The sequence below is a fragment of the Salmo salar genome, chromosome 11 (assembly GCF_965601325.2).
Source record: "Salmo salar chromosome 11, fSalSal1, whole genome shotgun sequence".
Lineage (NCBI taxonomy): Eukaryota > Metazoa > Chordata > Actinopteri > Salmoniformes > Salmonidae > Salmo > Salmo salar.
The window spans coordinates 22,536,097-22,560,857 of NC_138301.1; the positions used below are offsets into that span (position 1 = coordinate 22,536,097).

At 43.2% G+C, this 24,761-nt stretch overlaps 1 protein-coding gene across 1 annotated transcript in view; it reads left to right on the top strand.

The window, feature by feature from the left end:
- LOC106562249 (tyrosine-protein kinase Fes/Fps) overlaps positions 1–21,767 on the top strand; it is a 32,369-nt gene extending 10,602 nt beyond the window's left edge. The window contains exons 6-19 of the mRNA XM_014127013.3: positions 1,122–1,259; positions 1,371–1,490; positions 7,622–7,744; positions 10,948–11,143; positions 15,497–15,574; positions 16,554–16,763; positions 16,885–17,007; positions 18,174–18,227; positions 18,350–18,468; positions 18,570–18,664; positions 18,758–18,881; positions 19,867–20,024; positions 20,470–20,592; positions 21,252–21,767. Coding sequence (XP_013982488.1) covers positions 1,122–1,259; positions 1,371–1,490; positions 7,622–7,744; positions 10,948–11,143; positions 15,497–15,574; positions 16,554–16,763; positions 16,885–17,007; positions 18,174–18,227; positions 18,350–18,468; positions 18,570–18,664; positions 18,758–18,881; positions 19,867–20,024; positions 20,470–20,592; positions 21,252–21,403 — 1,813 coding nt within the window. The 3' untranslated portion in view covers positions 21,404–21,767. The remainder of the gene's footprint in view (positions 1–1,121; positions 1,260–1,370; positions 1,491–7,621; positions 7,745–10,947; positions 11,144–15,496; positions 15,575–16,553; positions 16,764–16,884; positions 17,008–18,173; positions 18,228–18,349; positions 18,469–18,569; positions 18,665–18,757; positions 18,882–19,866; positions 20,025–20,469; positions 20,593–21,251) is intronic.
- The last annotated feature ends 2,994 nt before the right edge of the window (positions 21,768–24,761 follow it).

Here is a 24,761-nt window from a genome sequence, read left to right on the forward strand (position 1 = left end):
GATGGTCACTCTGACAGAGCTCTAGAGTTCCTCTGTTGAGATTGGAGAACCTTCCAGAAGGACAACCAACTCTGCAGCACTCCATCAATTAGGCCTTTATGGTAGAGTGGCCAGACAGAAGCCACTCCTCAGCAAAAGGCACATGACAGCCCGATTGGAATTTGCCAAAAGGCACCTAAAGACTCTCAGACCATGAGAAACAAGATTCTCTAGTCTGATGAAACCAAGATTGAACTCTTTGGTCTGAATGCCAAGTGTCACGTCTGGAGGAAACCTGGCACCATCCCTACGGTGAAGCGTGGTGGCAACATCATGCTGTGGGGATGTTTTTCAGCAGCAGGGACTGGGAAACTAGTCAGGATTGAGGAAAAGATGAACGGATCAAAGTACAGAGAGATCCTTGATGAAAATGTGCTCTAGAGAGCTCAGGATCTCAAACTGGGGTGAATGTTCACCTTCCAACAGGACAACGACCCTAAGCACACAGCCAAGACAACGCAGGAGTGGCTTTGGGACAAGTCTCTGAATGTCCTTTAGTGGCCCGGCCTTGAACCCAATCGAGCATCTCTGGAGAGACCTGAAAATGGCTGTGCAGAAACACTCCCCATCCAGCCTGACAGAGCTTGAGAGGATCTGCTGAGAAGAACGGGAGAAACTCCCCAAATACAGGTGTGCCAAGCTTGTAGCGTCATACCCAAGAAGATTGAGCCTGTAACCGCTGCCAAAGGTGCTTCAACAAAGTACTGAGTAAAGGGTCTGAATACTTATGTAAATGTAATATTTCCGTTTTTTTTGTTGATGAATTAGCAAAAAATGTCTAAACAGTTGTTGCTTTGTCATTATGGGGTATTGTGTGTAGATTGATGAGGGGAAAAAATGATGTAATCAATTTTAGAATAAGGCTGTAACCTAACAAATGTGGAAAAAGTCAAGGGGTCTGAATACTTTCTGAAGGCACTGTACCTATTTAATAACGGATCTTCAAGCCTTTGATTAGATGAAGCAGGTGCGTTAGTGCTGAGCTAGAAGAAGCCTGCACACCCAGTGGGTCCCCAGACCAGGGTTGAATTATACTGCCCTGACCTCTCTACCTGACCTTAAACTTTTTCCCTGTAACCCAGGAAGGAGATCCTGCAGGAGTACTATGACATGTCGAGTATGCTCCAACAGGAGGTAGTATCTGTCCACGAGGAGATGTCTACTGCTCTGAAGGCCATAGAGCCACACAGAGAGTACGAGAGCTTCATCCAGCAGAACAGGTATTCAGCTGCAAGTTGCTCTGGATAAGAGAATCTGCTAAATGACTAAAATGTAAATATTCTGATCTTAGTGCAGTCAAGAGGCTGAAAAGTTTCACCATGTGTGTTCAGGTCTGTAGGGGAGGTTCCGGTGTGTGTGGAGTTTGACTCTGGTCTTCTGGAGAACACAGATCGACTAAAGACTGGAGAGCTGGAACTAAATGAGCTTACAGTGGAGGGGATCCAACACAGGTTAGTTTATACGCACACACAGAAACAGCGCAATCAAAAAGTATTCAGACCCCTTGACCTTTTCCCCATTTTGTTAAGATACAGCCTTATTTTAAAATGTATTCATTATTTTTTCCCCTCATCAATTTACATACAATACCCCATAATGACACAGTGAAAACAGGTTTTTATCATTTTTTGCACATTTATAAAAACAGAAATACCTTATTTACATAAGTATTCAGAACCTTTGCTATGAGACTCGAAATTGAGATCAGGTGCATCCTGTTTCCATTGATCATGCTTGAGATATTTCTACAACTTGATTGGATTCCACCTGTGGACATTATTTGGAAAGGCACACACCTGTCTATACAGTATAAGATCCCACAGTTGACAGTGCGTGTCAGAGAAAAACCAAGCCATGAGGTCGAAGAAATTGTCCATAGAGCTCCGAGACAGGATTGTGTCGAGGCACAGATCTGGGGAAGGGTACAAAAACATTTCTGCATCTTTGAAGGTCCCCAAGAACAGTGGCCTCCATCATTCTTAAATGGAAGAAGTTTGGAACCACCAAGACTCGACCGAAAGCTGGCCACTCAGCCAAACTGCGCAATCAGGGAATAAGGGCCTTGGTCAGGGAGGTGACCAAGAACCCGATGGTCACTCTGACAGAGCTCCAGAGTTCCTCTGTGGAGATTGGAGAACCCTCCAGAAGGAGTCTCTGCAGCGCTCCACCAATCAAGCCTTTATGGTAGAATGGCCAGACGGAAGCCACTCCTCAGTAAAAGGCACATAACAGCCCGCTTGGAGTTTGCCAAAAGGCACCTAAAGACTCTCAGATCATGAGAAACAAGATTGTCTGGCCTGATGAAACCAAGATTGAACTCTTTGGCCTGAAGCATGATGGTGGCAGCATCGAGCTGTGGGGATGTTTTTCAGCAGCAGGGACTGGGAGACTAGTTAGGATTGAGGGAAAGATAAACGGAGCAAAGTACTGAGAGATCCTTGATGAAAACCTGTTCCAGACTGCTCAGGACCTCTGACTGAGGCGAAGGTTCACCTTCCAACAGGACAACTACCTTAAGCACACAGCCAAGACAACGCAGCAGTGGCTTTGGGACACGTCTGAATGTCTTTCAGTGGCCCAGCCAGAGCCCGGACTTGAACCCGATCGAACATCTCTGGAGAGACCTATTCTCCCCATCCAGCCTGACAGAGCTTGAGAGGGTCTGCTGAGAAGAATGGGAAAAACTCCCTAAATACAGGTGTGCCAAGCTTGTAGCATCATACCAAGGAAGACTCAAGGCTGTCATCGCTGCCAAAGGTGCTTCAACAGAGTACTGATTACAGCCCTTTAGGGATAGGGGGCAGTATTGACAATTTCGGGAAAAATATGTGCCCATATTAAACTGCCTCCTACTCAAACTCGGAAGCTAGGATATGCATATTATTAGTAGATTTGGATAGAAAACACTCTGAAGTTTCTAAAACTGTTTGAATGATGTCTGTGAGTATAACAGAACTCATATGGCAAGCAAAAACCTGAGAGAAATCCTACCAGGAAGTGGAAATATGGATGCATGGGCTCTCTTCAAGTCATTTCCTATTGAACACACAGTGACGTAGTAATAATTGTGCACTTCCTAAGGCTTCCACTAGATGTCAACAGTCTTTAGAAAGTTGTTTGAGGCGTCTACGATGAACAGAGACCGAATGAGAAGGCTGGGAAGTTGGTCACCCAGGGAAGGACATCACTTCATTGGCGCGCATTCACGAGAGAGGTAGCTCTGTTCCAAAACGTTTTTCAAGACACAGGAACTGTCCGGTTGAAATATTACTGAATCTTCACATTCTAAAGGCCCTAAAGATTGATGTTTTACAACGTTTGACGTGTTTGAACGAACGTAAATATAACTTTTTTTTAACTTTTCGTTGTGACATTGTCCGCGCGCTTCCTACATTTGGAGTAGCTGAACTGAACGCGCGAACAACAAGGAGTTATTTGGACATAAATTATGGAGTTTATCGAACAAAACAACATTTATTGTGGACCTGGGATTCCTGGAAGTGCCTTCTGATGAAGATCATCAAAGGTAAGGGAATATTTCTAATGCAATTTATGATTTTAGATGACTCCAAAATGGCGGCTATCTGTATTGCCTAGTATATTTTTCTGAGCTCAGTACTCAGATTATTGCAGTGCTTTCCTCGTGAAGCTTTTTTGAAATCTTTCACAGCGTTAGCATAAAGGAGATGTTCATCTATAATTCTTTGAATGACAGTTTAATATTTTATCAACGTTTATGACAAGTATTTTTGTAAATTGTGGCGCTGATTCACCCTCAGTATGAGGTAAAATATTTTCTGAACGCGCCAATGTAAAATGCTGTTTTTATATATAAATATGAACTTTATCGAGCCAAAAAATGCATGTATTGTGTATCATGATGTCCTAGGAGTGTCATCTGATGAAGATCGTCAAAGGTTAGTGCTGCATTTAGCTGTGTTTTGGGTATTTGTGATGCATGTAGTTGCTTTGAAAATGGCTGTGTGGTTATGTGTGTCGATGTACTCTCCCAACATAATCTAATGTTTTTGCTTTCACTGTAAAGCCTTTTTGAAATCGGACAACGTGGTTCGATTCAGGAGAAGTGTATCTATGTTTGAGAAAAATAAATTATTAGATTTGTGGTTTTGCATATGGCACTCTGATTTTTCACTAAACTCGGTCCCGGTTACGGGATTGTTGTCGCAAGAGGTTTTAAGGGTCTGAATACTTGTGATATTTCTGTTTACATTTTTTTATAAATTAGCAAACATTTCTAAAAACCAGTTTTTGCTTTGTCATTATGGGGTATTGTGTTTAGATTGATGAGGATACTTTTTTTTATCCATTTTTGAAAAAGTCTGTAATATAACAAATATATATATATATAGGGAACACTTAAACAACACAATGTACCTCCAAGTCAATCACACTTCTGTGAAATCAAACTGTCCACTTAGGAAGCAACACTGATTGACAATACATTTCATATGCTGTTGTGCAAATGGAATAGACAACAGGTGGAAATTATAGTCAATTAGCAAGACACCCCCAATAAAGGAGTGGTTCTGCAGGTGGGGACCACAGACCACTTCTCAGTTCCTATGCTTCCTGGCTGATGTTTTGGTCACTTTTGAATGCTGGCGGTGCTTTCACTCTAGTGGTAGCATGAGACGGCGTCTACAACCCACACAAGTGGCTCAGGTAGTGCAGCTCATCCAGGATGGCACATCAATGCGAGCTGTGGCAAGAAGGTTTGCTGTGTCTGTCAGCGTAGTGTCCAGAGCATGGAGGCGCTACCAGGAGACAGGCCAGTACATCAGGAGACGTGGAGGAGGCCGTAGGAGGGCAACAACCCAGCAGCAGGACCGCTACCTTCGCCTTTGTGCAAGGAGGAGCAGGAGAAGCACTGCCAGAGCCCTGCAAAATGACCTCCAGCAGGCCACAAATGTGCATGTGTCTGCTCAAACGGTCAGAAACAGACTCCATGAGGGTGGTATGAGGGCCCGACGTCCACAGGTGGGGGTTGTGCTTACAGCCCAACACCGTGCAGGACGTTTGGCATTTGCCAGAGAACACCAAGATTGGCAAATTCACCACTGGCGCCCTGTGCTCTTCACAGATGAAAGCAGGTTCACACTGAGCACATGTGACAGACGTGACAGAGTCTGGAGACGCCGTGGAGAACGTTCTGCTGCCTGCAACATCCTCCAGCATGACCGGTTTGGCGGTGGGTCAGTCCTGGTGTGAGGTGGCATTTCTTTGGGGGGCCGCACAGCCCTCCATGTGCTCGCCAGAGGTAGCCTGACTGCCATTAGGTACCGAGATGAGATCCTCAGACCCCTTGTGAGACCATATGCTGGTGCGGTTGGCCCTGGGTTCCTCCTAATGCAAGACAATGCTAGACCTCATGTGGCTGGAGTGTGTCAGCATTTCCTGCAAGAGGAAGGCATTGATGCTATGGACTGGCCCGCCCGTTCCCCAGACCTGAATCCAATTGAGCACATCTGGGACATCATGTCTCGCTCCATCCACCAACGCCACGTTGCACCACAGACTGTCCAGGAGTTGGCGGATGCTTTAGTCCAGGTCTGGGAGGAGATCCCTCAGGAGACCATCTGCCACCTCATCAGGAGCATGCCCAGGCGTTGTAGGGAGGTCATACAGGCACGTGGAGGCCACACACACTACTGAGCCTCATTTTGACTTGTTTTAAGGACATTACATCAAAGTTGGATCAGCCTGTAGTGTGGTTTTCCACTTTAATTTTGAGTGTGACTCCAAATCCAGACCTCCATGGGTTGATAAATTGGATTTCCATTGATTATTTTTGTGTGATTTTGTTGTCAGCACATTCAACTATGTAAAGAAAAAAGTATTTAATAAGATTATTTCTTTCATTCAGATCTAGGATGTGTTGTTGAAGTGTTCCCTTTATTTTTTTGAGCAGTATATATACATACATACACACACACACACACACACACACACACACACACACACACACACACACTAACACACACACACACACACACACACACACACACACACTCACTCACTCTACCGGTCAAAAGTTTTAGAACACCTACTCATTCAAGGGTTTTTCTTTATTTTTTACTATTTTCTACATTGTATAATAATAATGAAGACATCAAAGCTATGAAATTGCACATATAGAATTATGTAGTAACCAAAAAAGTGTTAAGTAAATGAACAAATATTTTAGCTTCTTCAAAGTAGCCACCCTTTGCCTTGATTACAGCTTTGCAGATTCTTGGCGTTCTCTCAATCAGCTTCACCTGGAATGCTTTTTCAATTGGGTTGAGGTCGGGTGATTGTGGAGGTCAGGTCATCTGATGCAGCACTCATCATTCTCCTTCTTGGTCAAATAGCCCTTACACAGCCTGGAGGTGTGTTAGGTTATTGTCCGTTGAAAAACAAATGGTAGTCCCACTAAACACAAACCAGATGGGATGGCGTATCTCTGCAGAAACTGTGGTAGCCATGCTGGTTAAGTGTGCCTTGAATTCTAAATAAATTACTGACAGTGTCACCAGCAAAGGACCATCACACTTCCTCCTCCATGCTTCACGGTGGGAACTACACATGCAGAGATCATCCGTTAATTTACTCTGCATCTCAAATTTGGACTCATCAGACCAAAGGACAGATTTCCACCGGTCTAATGTCCATTGCTCGTGTTTCTTGGCCCAAGCAAGTCTCTTCTTCTTATTGGTGTCCTTTAGTAGTGGTTTCTTTGCAGCAATTCGACCAGCAATTCGTCTGATTCACGCAGTCTCCTCTGAACAGTTGATGTTGAGATGTCTGTTACTTGAACTCTGTGAAGCACTTATTTGGGCTGCAATTTCTGATGCTGGTAACTCTAATGAACTATTCTCTGTATCAGAGGTAACTCTGGGTCTTCCTTTCCTGTGGCGGTCCTCATGAGAGCCAGTTTAATCATAGCGCTTGATGGTTTTTACGACTGCACTTGAAGAAACTTTTAAAGTTCTTGAAATTGTCCAGATTAAAGTAATGTCTTTGCTTATTTGAGCTGTTCTTCTGTATACCACCCCTACTTTGTCACAACACAACTGATTTGGCTCAAACGCATTATGGAAAGAAATTCCACAAATTAACTTTTATCAAGGCACACCTGTTAATTGAAATGCATTCCAGGTGATTACCTCGTGAAGCTGGTTGAGAGAATGGCAAGAGTGTGCAAAGCTGTCATCTAGGCAATGGGTGGCTACTTTGAAGAATTTCAAATATAAAATATATTTTGATTTGTTTAACTCTTTTTTTTGATTATTTCATGATTCCATATGTGTTATTTCATAGTTTTGATGTCTTCACTATTATTCTACCATGTAGAAAATAGTTTAAAAAAAGAACTGTTATAAGTAGGTGGGTTTAAACTTTTGACTGGTACTGTGTGTATATATATCACACACACACACACACACACACACACACACACACACACACACACACACACACACACACACACACACACACACACACACACACACAATCTCAACACCAACAACACATTTCACCCCTTCATCCCCTTTCTCTCCCCATGTCTCTCCCCCTCTACCAGGTTGACTGCAGTGGAAGAGGAACTGCTGTCTCTTGCTGGTAATGTGGTTTCCCAACAGGCCGCAGTCAACCAGCTGGAGTTGGAGCTGGAGGCAGAGGAAGAGGGCATCAAACGGGGTCAGAGGTGAGGTGATATCCACAGGAAGGTCCAACTTTACATGGGCAAGTGTACTTGGTAAGCACTTAGGCAGATGTAGTGTAATTAGATAGTACTTACAGCTGTTATACATAATAATATGATAATTTATCCTGGGTAAACAGAATAGAATTCTATTTCTTTGGTCTGAACCAGGATAAAGTTGGCTCTGGCTGCACCAAACCACTGACTGGGAAAAAAAAGAGTAATGAATTTTGGCATTGATCTGCATCATTTTTTGCAGTGTGTTGGTATTTTTGCAGTGTGTTGATCTCTCAACGGTGGTGTTCATCTGCAGAGTAGTTTAGGCTGCTCTCCGCTCCTCTCTGCTGTGGCTGGCTAAGCTGGCTGCTCTCTGGGGACAGACTCATTATGCCTTATATATAACATGGTGGGTGATATGAGGAGACTTTTCAAGTTCTCCTCTCATTTGTCTTGGTTTAGATGCCTGTCCGTTGTTACAGTGAGGGGAAAAAAGTATTTGATCTCCTGCTGATTTTGTATGTTTGCCCACTGACAAAGAAATTATCAGTCTATAATTTTAATGGTAGGTTTATTTGAACAGTGAGAGACAGAATAACAACAACAAAAATCCAGAAAAACGCATGTAAAAAATGTTATAAAATGATTTGCATTTTAATGAGGGAAATAAATATTTGACCCCCTCTCAATCAGAAAGATTTCTGGCTCCCAGGTGTCTTTTATAAAGGCAACGAGCTGAGATTAGGAGCACACTCTTAAAGGGAGTGCTCTTAATCTCAGTTTGTACCTGTATAAAAGACACCTGTCCACAGAAGCAATCAATCAATCAAATTCCAAACTCTCCACCATGGCCAAGAGCAAAGAGCTCTCCAAGGATGTCAGGGACAAGATTGTAGACCTACACAAGGCTGGAATGGACTACAAGACCATCGCCAAGGTGCTTGGTGAGAAGGTGACAACAGTTGGTGCGATTATTCGCAAATGGAAGAAACACAAAATAACTGTCAAACTCCCTCGGCCTGGGGCTCCATGCAAGATCTCACCTCGTGGAGTTGCACTGATCATGAGAACGGTGAGGAATCAGCCCAGAACTACACGGGAGGATCTTGTCAATGATATCAAGGCAGCTGGGACTATAGTCACCAAGAAAACAATTGGTAACACACTATGCCGTGAAGGACTGAAATCCTGCAGCGCCCGCAAGGTCCCCCTGCTCAAGAAAGCACATATACATGCCCGTCTGAAGTTTGCCAATGAACATCCGAATGATTCAGAGGACAGTGTTGTGGTCAGATGAGACCAAAATTGAGCTTTTTGGCATCAACTCAACTCGCCATGTTTGGAGGAGGAGGAATGCTGCCTATGACCCCAAGAACACCATCCCCACCATCAAACATGGAGGTGGAAACATTATGCTTTGGGGGGTTTTTCTGCTAAGGGGACAGGACAACTTCACCGCATCAAAGGGACGATGGACGGGGCCATGTACCGTCAAATCTTGGGTGAGAACCTCCTTCCCTCAGCCATGGCATTGAAAATGGGTCATGGATGGGTATTCCAGCATGACAATGACCCAAAACACACGGTCAAGGCAACAAAGGAGTGGCTTAAGAAGAAGCACATTAAGGTCCTGGAGTGGCCTAGCCAGTCTCCAGAACTTAATCCTATAGAAAATCTGTGGAGGGAGCTGAAGGTTCGAGTTGCCAAACGTCAGCCTCAAAACCTTAATGACTTGGAGAAGATCTGCAAAGAGGAGTGGGACGAAATCCCTCCTGAGATGTGTGCAAACCTGGTGTCCAACTACAAGAAACGTCTGACCTCTGTGATTGCCAACAAGGGTTTTGCCACCAAGTTCTAAGTCATGTTTTGCAGAGGGGTCAAATACTTATTTCCCTCATTAAAGTGCAAATCATTTTATAACATTTTTGACATGCGTTTTTCTGGATTTTTTTTTGTTATTCTGTCTCTCACTGTTCAAATAAACCTACCATTAAAATTATAGACTGATCATTTCTTTGTCAGTGGGCAGACGTACAAAATCAGCAGGGGATCAAATACTTTTTTCCCTCACTGTATTAGAAGTTACTAATAAGCTCTTAGTGCATAGATGGAGCAGCTGTGTTGACTGACACTAGCCTAATGTTCACCGGTGCTGAGGGAAACATGCCTCTCCTTAAGGAGTCATGGGTTTGATGAAACACTTTGGAAATCAACAGATACAGACTGAATGCTTCCTGGATTAGTAAATAACTGTTTTACCCAAGTGGTGATGTTAGTTAATGTAGCAGTGTAATATTTGAATGCTAAGTAAGGAAGAATTTTGTCCACAAATATACACACATTTCTATTATATGTAAAATGTTTATGATTAGTGAATGCCATCATGTATTTATTTTGTTAGATACTCCCTATTAGCTAAAATGTATATTTTTATTAAGCCATTTTAGCTGTCGCGCTAGCTGTTTGGTTCAAACAGATTCACAAATCATGGGAATTTGTCACACTATGAAGACGTCTCTCTACAAGGCACTTGCCAGGGCTGGTCTGCTCCCGCCATAGCTAAAGCCAGTGTGAGAAACGTGCTAACAAACATTTGTGCTTTGAACTAAATAAATACTGCACTCTGACCCAGAAAACCTCTTCACTAGATTCATGATAGTGTTGTTAGACAAAGCAAGGAAAGTGAACTTCAAAACCTGATGTAGTTTTATTGGAATTTGCAGCTGTTGTTAAGTAATACATCTGCTACCTTCTGACATGACTTACTGCATCTTTAATCCTACTTCTCCCATATAGAATATCTCATTTAAACTATACTGTTGGTGACTGCCCTGCGGAAGTGATATGGCTAAGGTGTAGGAGATGGGCCAGTTAACCAGCATTCTTGTGTAAAAACATCGGGCATGTCAGTTATGCTGTAAATATGTTGACAGTGAGGCGACAGTTGCTAAACATCACTATGGACCGCATTGCATCATGTGTTTCTCGATCATATACCTGCATCAAATTATGCTCTTATTTGGGTTTCAGATCTTTTTTAAATTACCGCAGTTTCTTCACTTGTGAAGTTGATTGATCCATACCTCATTGAAAATGAATTTGTGTATTTTGTAGAATTGTTGCTATATGTTGTAATGGAAACACATTGTTCCACAGTATCATCACAATGCTTTAATTGATGAGCTGACAGGCTGCTTCTCTCTCTGCAGGGTTTACCAGTTCAGTAAGAGGCATGCGCTGGAGGAGAGCCGACAGCAGGTGATGCTGTCCCTGGGAGCTAGAACCAGGCTGGAGGCCCAGAGGTTGCTGCTGAAGGGGAAGCTGGAATGGCTGGGATCCAGTGAACCCCCACCTGCCCTGGGGCTGGAAGAGGACCGTATCTCCCTCTCCTCCATCACCTCTAGTGTAGGTCTCCTCTCTCACTCTCTCTCTCTCTCAAACACACGCACACACACCCTCTGCATATCTGATCCCTGCCACTCATCTGAAAGAGATACCATGCTTCCTGTGGTTGAGATGATCTCTGTCCCTTGTGTCTGTTTCATTGTCTTGTCTCGTATGGGAACCTGACCTGTGATTGCACTCATTGTGTAAGATGTTGTAAAACATGTTGTTATTGGCTCTTGTTCGTTTCTAGTTCTCCATTGTGTGTTCAGAATTCAGGTTCTACTCATTCATTACAGTGCCTTCCAAAGTATTCACCCCCTTGGCGTTTTTCCTATTTTGTTGCATTACAACCTGTAATTTAAATGGATTTTTATTTGGATTTCATGTAATGGACATGCAGAAAATAATCCAAATTGGTGAAGTGAAATGAAAAAAATAACTTGTTTCAAAGAATTCAAAGAAATAAAAAACAGAAAAGTGGTGCGTGCATATGTATTCACCCCCTGTGCTATGAAGCCCCTAAATAAGATCTGGTGCAACCAATTACCTTCAGAAGTCACATAATTAATTAAATAAAGTCCACCTGTGTGTGTCACCTGATCTGTCACATGATATCAGTGCATATGTACACCTGTTCTGAAAGGCCCCAGAGTCTGCAACACCACTAAGCAAGGGGCACCATGAAGATCAAGGTGCTCTCCAAATGGGTCAGAGACAAAGTTGTGGAGAAGTACAGATCAGGGTTGGGTTATAAAAAAAATATCAGAAACTTTTAACATCCCACGGAGCACCATTAAATCCATTATTAAAAAATGGAAAGAACATGGCACCACATCAAACCTGCCAAGAGAGGGCCGCTCACCAAAACTCACAGACCAGGCAAGGAGGGCATTAATCAGAGAGGCAACAAAGAGACCAAAGATAACCCTGAAGGAGCTGCAAAGCTCCACAGTGGAGATTGGAGTATCTGTCCATAGGACCACTTTAAGCCGTACACTCCACAGAGCTGGCCTTTACGGAAGAGTGGCCAAAAAAAAAGCCATTGCTTAAAGAAAAAAATAAGCAAACACGTTTGGGGTTCGCCAAAAGGCATGTGGGAGACTCCCCAAACATATGGAAGTTACTCTGGTCAGATAAGACTAAAATTTAGCTTTTTGGCCATCAAGGAAAACGCTATGTCTGGCACAAACCCAACACCTCTCATCACCCCGAGAACACCATCCCCACAGTGAAGTATGGTGGTGGCAGCATCATGCTGTGGGGATGTTTTTCATCGGTAGGGACTAGGAAACTGGTCAGAATTGAATGATGGATGGCGCTAAATACAGGGAAATTCTTGAGGGAAACCTGTTTCAGTCTTCCAGAGATTTGAGACTGGGACGGAGGTTCACCTTCCAGCAGGACAATGACCCTAAGCATACTGCTAAAGCAACACTCAAGTGGTTTAAGGGAAAACATTGAAATGTCTTGGAATGGCCTAGTCAAATCCCAGACCTCAATCCAATTGAGAATCTGTGGTATGACTTAAAGATTGCTGTACACCAGCAGGAACCCATCCAACTTGAAGGAGCTGGAGCAGTTTTGCCTTGAAGAATGGGCAAAAATCCCAGTGGATAGATGTGCCAAGCTTATAGAGACATCCCAAGAGACTTGCAGCTGTAATTGCTGCAAAAGGTGGCTCTACAAAGTATTGACTTTGGGGGGGGTGAATAGTTATGCACCCTCAAGTTTTCTGTTTTTTTTTTGTCTTATTTCTTGTTTGTTTCACAATAAAAAAGATGTTGCATCTTCAAAGTGGCATGTTGTGTAAATCAAATGATACAAACCCCCCAATAATCTATTTTAATTCCAGGTTGTAAGGCAACAAAATAGGAAAAATGCCAAGGGGGGTGAATACTTTCCCATGGCACTGTATCAGATGTGATTGTTGTGTACTTTAGTTTGTTAGCTTGGTAGTTTGCTGCTTTCTAAGTTCTACAAATACATCATCACTAAAACATGAATGTACTGTGGGCTGATGAAAATCACTGGGCGATATGTAAAAGCTTTTGAAATCCCATTGTTTGAAAACGAAAGAAATTAAACAAAAGGTTAATTGGTTTGTCGTTCCCTATATATACACACACACAGTAGTACCAGATGACTAAAGTGAATTGCATCAATGTTCCCACGCAGGTTGTGTTGTAACCCTGATGTTATGGGTATTTGTAAAATGCCACCATGTAAAATGCCACACAAGCACTAAAATGTGAAGTTCATTGGAGCACATCAAATTTGGTGTGAAATGAAAGCTGAGTCTATTGTTATAAAGGTATTTATAACATGTTCAACCATTTTCCATCCTAAATATTAGGAATAAGCAAAGGCTGCTAAAGATGGCTAAATAGCCATAATACTGCTAAATGGTTACCTGGACTATCTGCATTGACTCTATCTTGCACTGACTCTATGCACACTCACAATATTATATACACACTATGTATAGACTCACCCATAAACATTACACTGACAGGCTCACACAAACCCATTCACATACACTACATACATACACACACACACACATACACACCGACGCCATACACACATCATTTCACAATCATCATATGCTGCTACTCTGTTCTTTATTTTACTCTTATTGTTATCTATTCTGATGCCTAGTCACTTTACCCTGCCTTTATGTACACATCTACCTCAAATACCTCAAATACCTTGTACCCCTGCTCAGTGAAATGTATGAAATTGTATGAAATGTATGCATTCACTACTGTAAGTCGCTCTGGATAAGAGCGTCTGCTAAATGACTAAAATGTAAATGTAAAAATGTAGTGGTACTCCCTTTATTCAGCTTCATTCTTGTGTTACTATTTGTATTTTTCTTATTTTCTTCTAACTGTGCATCGTTGGGAAGAGCTCCTGAGATAGAGTTTCACAGTAGTCTACACGTGACAAATACAAATTGATTTGATTGAGTACAGCACAGTACAGTAAAGAAAAGTAGAGTATAGGTCAGTACTGTACTTTACAGTATAGTAGAGTTTAGTACAGTACAGTAGAGCACACTAGAGTAGAGTACAGTATAATTTACTGTATAGTACTATACTGCACTGTACTGAACTCTACTCTGCTAAACTGTGATGTACAAACTTGTGAAACATAGACGTCTATGATTGGTACAGATTTGGTGCGGTCCGGACCAACCAAATGTCGTCTTGTTTTGGGGCGGCGCTCATTAGAATAATAGCCAGTATGTAGAATAATACCCAAACATGCAAAGGAGGATATAAAATGTTTCTACCTTTGTGTACCTATTCAGGATACATCACCATGAAGAGAATGCCATTCATGATTATGCATTTCTGTATAGTACAGTTCAGGCACCCATGATGTCATTATGTTACCATCACTCTGTTACTGGGTGGGAATCCACTTCACTTACTGTAGTTCAATATCCAAAATATAGATTTTTTTCAAACTCAAGGTATCATGTTATAGCTGACACCCCAATCTTTCTGCAAACATCTTAGTAGATATTTAGTAGAGTATTTAAGAGTTTTTGTAGTATTTAGTAGATATTTAAGAGTTTTTGGAAAACGTGGTCACATAAAAAAACTGAAGTGGATTTTACCGTCATTCTGTTAACAAACTTTACATCTGCACTGTTCTTCCAGTAAATGTGTTTTTGTAAAATTCTGTGGAAATGTTTAAAAGTACTGCTTGTGCATAGAGTTGTATGACTTGTTTAACTTTGCAGTCAATGGTTTTTGTTTGGCATACTTTTAAAGTAAAAAATCTCAGCGTCATTCTGCTGCCATGGAATTGCCCTTATGTAACCTTCCAGTTCAACTAGAAGGCATCTGAACTACAGACTGACTCAACCAGTCTGTTCTGTACTGAGGACAACCTATCCTCCTGTCTCGTTCAGACACAACCAGTCTGTTCTGTACTGAGGACAACCTATCCTCCTGTCTCGTTCAGACACAACCAGTCTGTTCTGTAATGAGGACAACCTATCCTCCTGTCTCGTTCAGACACAGCCATCTCTATTGTAACAGAGGCATGATTGAGGATCTTGGTGATTTGCATACTTTGCTGTCTGTCATGGTGTTGACTCAAGTGCATTCCTTCACTCATTTTCATAGTGCTGTTTTATCCAGATCCGCCCTAAAGCAAACAAGTATTTTCTTCTTTGATATTCTCTACTCATCATTTTTGTAATGTTTTGTGAAATTCTCTCCTCTGTGGATTACGTTGTGTTTCTGAGTGCTGTTGCATGTTGTTGTTATTATTAACACAGTGATGATGAGCATTCCTGGTGATGATGAGCCTTCCTAAAAGAGAGGTTGAGGATGGTTGTGCTCTGTGTTGTTTCAGGAGAGGGACGGCCTCAGAAACCTCAGTGTGGACGGCGTCATAAGCCACCTCAGCGGCCTGTTCAAACCCAAATACACGGTCAGTGATGTAACATACAGTGTTCAGAAATAGTCAGCTATGGTCATACATAGTACACAGTTATGGTCATACCGCTGATGCAGCATACACAATCTGTTATGTTCATCCACGGTCAACTGTGGTCATTCATTGTCAATGAGGCGTCAATTGCGATCACCCCTGTCACAGATGGACCTGTTCTGTTTTCACCCACCTGCTGCCTTTGATGTCTCTGTCTATTCAAACAACTCAAGTCAGACAAACAGTTCCCTTGTCAAACAGCGATTGGCCGTGTTTTCTCTGTAAGCCTAACTGTTCAGAGTAGGACTCCAGTAGTAAAACGCCTTGTTTCTCATCTGGCTTTCCTCTTTATCTATCTTATCTCTAGAGTTGTTTGTTTACAATGTTGTAGTATGCGTTATCTTGTCATCTGAACAGTAGTATCTTTTTGAATTGGCGCCATGTTGTCTGTAGTAAAAAAAATTACTAGGTATCCGTGTGTGGTCTTCAGAGATACAAAATACACTGCTCAAAAACAATACAATGTATCTCCTGATCAATGTTGTTGGTAGCTGTATCTTCCTTGTATCTAGTCTCTTTAGCAGTGTATTGTTACTGTCTATGTATTGTTCTGTGATGTAGTGGTAACAAAGTTGATGGGTAAACTCTGATCGCCGGTTGTGGTGAAAAATGTAACCCTTCCTATTCTTTCAATGCATTTTTCCGCAAAAGGTGTGTAAACTGTTGGGCAAACAAAGGTGTGTAACTGTGTTGACTTGTTTACCCTCCACTACACCACTGGATGTACTTTAGTAGTATTTGTTCCCCTGTGCTGAATCTCATCTAGAGATACACGTGTGAGACTCATGCATCTCAAACCGCACTAATCTCCCATTGAAATCAATCTATGGTTTATGAATGAGTCTCACAGTGGGCGCTGCATGCGCAGGTCCCTCCTTACCTGGCCCCTCATTGACCTTGCTGTGTGAACCCCCTCCAGGTGCCCCCTGCCCTGTCCCCAGTCCCAGAGGTAGAGCGCCCCCTGGAGCAGCAGAACTGGTACCACGGAGTCATTCCCAGGCTGGAAGTCCAGGAGCTGCTGAGGAGTGATGGAGACTTCCTGGTCAGACAGAGTCAGGGCAAACAGGAGTATGTCCTCTCTGTCCACTGGGCTGGCTCTTGCAGGCACTTCCTTATCCAGAGCACAGACGTGAGTGTGTGTGTGTGTGTGTGTGTGTGTGTGTGTGTGTGTGTGTGTGTGTGTGTGTGTGTGTGTATTTACAGTATGATCATGTCTGTACAGTTTGTATAGTTATAAAGTGTGTGTTTAGAATATGTACCGCCTGGATGGAGAGGGATTCCACACCGTTCCCATGCTGATGAACCACCTGGTCTCGTCACACCAACACGTCACCAAGAGGTCCGACATTGTCCTGAAGAGACCTGTCCTAAAGGTAACGCACCTGCTACACACACACACACACACACACACACACACACACACACACACACACACACACACACACACACACACACACACACACACACACACACACACACACACAGGTCAACTGTAATCTGTTGTAGATCCTGTTTTACCTTCGTTGAAAAGTCCCTTGTTTTGTTTTGTGTTTAATTCAAGGTTCCCCAATGCTTTATTTGTCTAAGTATTTCTTAGATATTAACGTTATTAGTTTCACTTATCTAAATAAGGATTACATTACACTCCCACATGTTTAGTTATCTTTCTCTAGTAGTTCTGTAATTACATAATGGACTCCTTTATTTGTTACATACAATTTTATCTCAGATGGTGTTTTAAATCTGTCCACAGTAAAAACCCTCAGTTGCCCTTCTCATTCTGTGCTGTGGGACATGTGGCTGTTGGTTAATGCTTCCAACAGGTTGAGAATAACGATGCGGCCATCAATTAAGTCTGGGGCCTAGCAGAGTGTAGTTAATGGTCCCCGTGTCTCCGGTCCTGTGTGCTGGTGTTGGGTGGACCTGTGGGTTTAACTTTGTCTGTGGGAGGAGGGAGATGTGTGAGTCAGGGGGTGCTCTTGTATGCATGTATGTATGTAGGCCTATGTTTTATGTGTGTGTGTGTGGAATAGCGACTTTGTAGTGTGTGCAAAACACTGTGTGTGCCTGCATGCGCGCAAGCTTCTATTACACCTCTCCTGAGCATGTTGGGAGTGAATGGGCTCGGAACACACCTGCTCTGCTCACCACTCTGTGTAGCAGCTGTCTCAGCGTTAGGATCCATCGGATTTTAATGAGCTCCCAAGATCCACATACTCATACCTTCTCTCCACCCTCCTCCAGAGTGCTATACATACCACACTCACATGTTCTCTATAGAGTCTAGAGCTGCATGCATACTGTACTACCACCATACTGCCCATCAAAAGAGCTCCAGTGTTTTGCACACACTACAAGGTCTCCATTCTACACACACACACACACACACACACACTGTACACATACACTATTTTACACAATGCAGTTTTAGAAGTTGGTCCGAAATGCTTCTACCAGACTGCAAAGTCAATCTAACCATTCAGAAGGAACAGCAGCACTGGTATCTCTGATTGGTTCCTCTCTATCTCCCTCCCTCCAGGACAAGTGGGTTCTGGAACACGATGATGTCATCCTGGGGCAGAGCATTGGCCGGGTGAGCTCACCACCCGTGGAATGTCTGTTTGGAGTTATGAGAGGCTCTAATTGTCAGGTTGGCATTCTGTTTCTGTTTTAGCCAAGATCCAGAATGAAACCTGATGTGTGTCTGTTGTCCAGGGTAACTTTGGGGAGGTGTACAGTGGCCGTCTGCTTTCTGATAACACCCCTGTAGCTGTGAAAGCCTGCAGAGAGAACCTGGCCCCAGAACACAAGAACAGGTTCCTTATGGAGGCCAGGTCAGTCTGTTTCTTTCTCTCCCTCTTCCTCTCTCGTTCTCTTTCTGTCTCTCTCTCATTCACATTTGACCTTGCTCTCTCTCTTTCTCTCTGCTGCGCAGGATCCTGAAGCAGTATGACCATCCTAACATAGTGAAGCTGATTGGTGTCTGCACACAGAAACAACCCATCTATATCATTATGGAGCTGGTACAAGGTGAGCCAATCTGTCAGGGGCCTTTACACCTAACCACAGCTACAGTACATTCTATCATTACAATCGACTAATAAAGTGTGTGTGTTCTGCCAGGGGGAGACTTCCTGTCCTTCCTGCGCTGTGAAGGTCACAACCTGAAGTCAAGTATGCTGGTGAAAATGGCAGAGAATGTGGCATCTGGCATGGAGTATCTGGAGAGCAAGAAATGCATCCACCGGTGAGAGGCTAGGGAGATGGATCTAGTCTTCTCAGATATGGAGCTGTATGAAGGCTGCCATACAATATGACAAGATTACATTTCCTTTGATTGCACAATTTATTCTAGATGATGAAACAGTGAGGTTTTTGGGACAGTGAAGTTAACACAGTGTGTAGGGGCTACTGGAGCCTGTAGTGTAGGAATGACCCTAGGAGTGTTAAGCTGCTGTGTCTCTGAGGAGGTAGTAGAGGAGCAGAGGACTTAGGGCTCAGAGCCCTGGCTCCTGGCTCATCAGAGGAGTGCTGGATAATTAACCCAGAAGGAACACATCCAGGCTGGATGCTCCAGCCCCCGTTACCCTCTAACACTCCTCCTAACACTGCATGTCAAACTGCCTCCGCTCACTACTATACCCTGCATCAGGGAGCCCACAGATGACAAGAGTGGCTGATTTTCTCTCACTTATTTATCGGCTGTCATTTGCTTCCTTCACTGGCTCTCTCTCTGGCTCTCTCTCTCTCTCTGACTCTCTCTCTCTCTGGCTCTCTCTCTCTCTCTGGCTCTCTCTCTCTCTGGCTCTCTCTCTCTCTGGCTCTCTCTCTCTCTGCTCTCTCTCTCGCTGGCTCTCTCTCTCTCTCTCTGGCTCTCTCTCTCTCTCTGGCTCTCTCTCTCTCTCTCTGGCTCTCTCTCTCTCTCTGGCTCTCTCTCTCTCTCTGGCTCTCTCTCTCTCTCTGGCTCTCTGGCTCTCTCTCTGGCTCTCTGGCTCTCTCTCTCTCTCTCTCTGGCCTCTCTCTCTCTCTGGCTCTCTCTCTCTCTGGCTCTGGCTCTCTCTCTGCTCTGTCTGTCTGTCTGTCTGTCTGTCTGTCTGTCTGTCTGTCTGTCTGTCTGTCTGTCTGTCTGTCTGTCTGTCTGTCTGTCTGTCTGTCTGTCTGTCTGTCTGTCTGTCTGTCTGTCTGTCTGTCTGTCTGTCTGTCTTTCTTTTCCTCTCTCTCTCTCTCTGCAGGGACCTGGCAGCCCGTAACTGTCTGGTGGGAGAACAGAGCAGGGTGAAGATAAGTGACTTTGGGATGTCTCGCGAGCAGCAGGACGGGGTCTACTCTGCCGCGGGGGGCCTCAAACAGATCCCTATCAAATGGACAGCCCCCGAAGCCCTCAACTATGGTACCTGGCTCTGCCCCGCGGCCACAACACTCACAACCATCCCTCTCTCCCCTCTTCTCTTTATTCATAAATCTCTATCTGCATATCCCAAGGCTAGAGAACTCACTAAACATGGCAACAACCTGTCAACCCAGACATCATTCCGTACTCTGATCAGTGTACTGCTTTTGTATTTCTCTGAAATGTCATCTATAACAGACACACGCTGAACTGTGCTCTCTGGGGTTGGAGTGCTGGCGAAACACAGAAGAGTTCTGTCAGAATAAAAGTCAGAACATACCTTTTGGGGCTTAGAGGAAGCTTCATTTTCAAAACTATCACTACTTTTCTCAGGCTGTGATTGTGGAATAGTGTGCTGTAGTACAGTTGAATAGGTAATGCATCTCAACAGGATCAACATCAAATGTAATAGCTGTCTCAATGCTGCTCCCTGCCTGTGTTCCAGGGAGGTACACCACGGAGAGTGACGTGTGGAGTTTTGGAGTTCTCCTATGGGAGATATTCTCCAGGGGAGTCACCCCCTACACCAGCATGACCAACCAGCAGACACGGGACGAGGTGGAGAAAGGTACAGCGAGTCATTGAGATTTCTAACACATGAGTCAGAATTTGCTCTGTAGGAGTTTCAAGTTTTAATGTCACATGAACAAGTGCAGTGAAGTGACTTTCTTGCAAACTCAAATCTCAACAATGCAATAATCAATAACAATGTAATACTAGACAAAAAACCACGAGAAATATGAGGAACACAATAAGTACGTAAGAATATTATATACAGGGTCAATTCCAATACCATGTTTACAATGTGCAGGGATACTGGAGTGATGGAGGTAGATATGTATAGGGGTAAGGTGACAAGGCATCAGTATAAAATAAACAGAGTAGCAGCTGCTTGTATGTGAGTTGGTGTGTGTGTCGAGTCAGTATAAATGTATGTGCATATTATGTGTGAGTGAGCAGTTGGAGTGAGTGTGTAAGACTCTGTGAATGGGCATAGACAGTGCAAAAATAAAAAGGTCAATAAGGATACAAGGTTAACTCAGTCTGTGTAACTAGTTTAAGAGTGGAGATGCAACATTATAGAAGTGTATAGAACAGACATGACTCTGGGTAGAATATGGAGTTAGGTCAGCTCTATACAGGAGTCCAAAACATTACACCCCTCTAGATTGACCCCAGGTGAAGCCAACCTGATGTCCAATCATGTTCTCCTGTCCCGCCTCCTAGGATACCGGATGCTAGCCCCAAACTCCTGTCCTCCAGATGTGTATGCCATTATGTGTCGCTGCTGGCAGTACGACAGCAGGAACCGGCCGTCCTTCAGCAAACTCAGGACCGAACTCAGTGCTTTGTACCACAAAGTGTCCTTACTCAAGTGACTTGTTTGATTCTCTTTTACCTTTTCATATGGAGTAGATGTTGCCTTTATTTAATATACATTGATTATAGAGAACCAGATGCTATGTGATCTTGAATTGACCATATTTAAGTAGTGATAATCCACAAGGCTGTGAGCCCACAGGTAGTATAAGTACACAGGACGTGTGTATTGTAAACATTAGTACCATATTCTACAAATAGAATATTCTATATCTGGTGAATGTTGCTATTGTTTACTGTATTACACTACTGTAAATGTTCAAATTGAATGTTCCTATTATATCAGCTTGAAATAGTTGATGGGATCTTTTTCTCTGTTGTCTTGTCTTTTTTATTAAACACTGAACAAAAATGTGAACGCAACATGTAAAGTGTTGGTCTCATTTTTCATGAGCTGAAATAAAAGATCCTGGAATTTGTCCATATGCAAAAAATGTATTTCTCTCAAATGTTGTGCAGAAATATGATTACATCCCTATTAATTAATGAGCCTTTCTCCTTTGCCAAGATAATTAAATCACCTGACAGGTGTGGCATATCAAGAAGCTGAATAAACAGCATGATCATTACACAGGTGCACCTTGTGCTGGGAACAATAAAAGGTTACTAAAATGTGCAGGTCTGTCACACAACACAATGCCACAGATGTCTCAAGTTTTGAGGGAGTGCACAATTGGCAGGCTGACTGCATGAATGTCCACCAGAGCTGTTGCCATTTCTCTACCATAAGCTCTCTCCAACGTCATTTTAGAGAATTAGGCAGGAGATCCAACCGGCCTCACGACTGCAGACCACGTGTAACCGCGCCAGCCCGGGACCTCCAAATCTGGCTTCTTCACTTGCGGGATCGTATGAGACCAGCCATCCAGACAGCTGATGAAACTGTGGGTTTGCACAACCTAAGTTTCTGACAGTTTGTGCAGAAATTCTATCTCAGGGAAGCTCATCTGCATGCTCGTCATCCTCACCAGGGACTTGACCTACTGCAGCTTGACGTTGTAACTGACTTCAGTGGGCAAATGCTCAGCTTCGATAGCTACTGGCACCCTGGAGAAGTGTGCTCTTCACGGATGAATCCCAGTTTCAGCTGTACCGGGCAGTCAGCAGACCGCGTGTATGGTGTCATGTGGGCGAGCGATTTGCTGATCAACATTCTGAACACTGCCCCATGGTGGCAGTGAGGTTATTGTATGGGCATGCATAAGCTATGGACAATGAGCACAATTGTATTTTATCGATGGCAATTTGAATTCACAGAGATACCGTGACAAGATCCTGAGGCCCATTGTCATGCCATTCATCCATCACCTCATGTTTCAGCATTATAATGCATGGCCCCATGTCGCAAGGATCTGTACACAATTCCTGGAAGCTGAAAATGTCCCAGTTCTTCCCTGGCCTGCATACTCACCAGATATGTCACCCATTGAGCACGTTTGGGTTGCTCTGGAGCGACGTGTTCGACAGCATGTTCCAAGTTTCCGCCAAAATCAAGCAACTTCGCACAGCCATTGAAGAAGAGTGGGACAACATTCCACAGGCCACAATCGACAGCCTGACCAACACTATACGAAGGAGATGTGTCGCGCTGCATGAGGCAAATGATGTTCACACCAGATGCTGACTGGCTTTCGGATCCACATCCCCTACCTTTTTTTAAGGTATCTGTGACCAACAGATGGATATCTGTACTCCCAGTCAGGTGAAATCCATAGATTAGGGCCTAATTTATTTATTTAAATGGACTGATTTATATGATCTGTAACTCACTGTAATTCAGTACAATCTTTGAAATTGTTGCATATTGCGTTTCTGTTTTTGTTCAGTGTATTTAAATGAATTCATATCTTCTGATCATCATGATGCCTGTGTTTTCTACTCCTTTTTAAAAGGTGGCCACTAGAGAACAGCGATGTGTGTCAGACTGATCCACTTACAGTAAGGCTAGTGATGAGACAGTTCACATGTTCACACTACTGTACAGTATTGTATGTGACACACCCTCCACATGGGACCTTGTCTAAACATTGATACTGGCACTGTCACATTGTCAGATTCTGGAACTTTATTTCTAGTGCATTGTGCCCCTCATTTAATACCAGATTCTTAGACTGGCCTTTGTCTACAGGCATCAATATGTTTTTATTCAAATCTTCCATGTCAAGACCTTATATCATTAAGACCTTTCACAACAATTCTAAATGACAAGAGGGGAAACAGTAGCCTGTTCCTAGATCTGTTTGTGTCAGAAGGGTTGGCTAAAGCACATAAAGATCTGAGACCAGACTAGCAAAACAGAGGTCTAAAAAGGAGCTAAAAGACAACGATGACACTCGTGACTCATCACTAAAGCTCTTGATTCCGAAAGGTCAGCAAATAGCTTGAGAATCAAGTTAAGTGACTTGTGAGCCACTTTCTCATGAGCAACCACCTATTATACAGGAGTGACACGCTAACCCCTTCTGTGGAATTACACAAACACTGCTACTATTCATTACTTTTAGAATGAGGCCAATTATTGTCGAACGTCATTGTTAGCCAAATATGTCGCATTATTCTACCTGTCTAAGCAAGAGTGAGAATGTACTATATCAGTAACCAAATCTGTGGATATTGTGTCTAACATTGGCAATTTGATTGTATTTTTATTGTACATGTGTATAAGATCAAAAACATGAAGATAACACAAAAAAAATAGAGGTTTATAATCTTGGTAAGCAGTGGTCAGCCCATCTACCGACTGATCCAGGGAAAAGACAGATAAACGTACAGGAGAGTAGCCCAAGTGATTTGGATCCTGTCTGTTGTAGAAGAATGCAGACGTGTAATATGGCAGTGCTTAATAGCCATTCATCCTCTGCTGACCTAACAGGAGCAATACCTACACAGTCCTGGAGGAGTGGCAGCAATTCACTCATCCCCCATCTTCAGCAAATAGCATGACAGGCAGCCAGCCAGGTGATAAAGATGTCACATTCTCTGTGATTGTGCAACTAGCCTGATGTGAAAAGCACCTCTCCAGTTAAGCATGTTCAATCACTTTGTGCATCAGGTGATTGTCTCATGATGAGTGTGTTCGGTCTCTATAGAGAACAACAAACAAAGAGAACCCATCTGATATTTATCTTATTGACTCAAGTGGATGAAAACAAAGTATGACAACGGACTTTTTCTCTTTTCAGTTATAACACCCATTTTTCCTTAAACACATATGTGATCAATAGCAGGTAGTCACAGGCAGTCATTACTAACTACACAAATGCATGCGCATAAACACAAACTTTGAGTTAGTTTGAGTCAAAGATGTTGCAACTACCCATTTAATGTGTACAAAAGTAGGGCAGAATTCACTCTTTG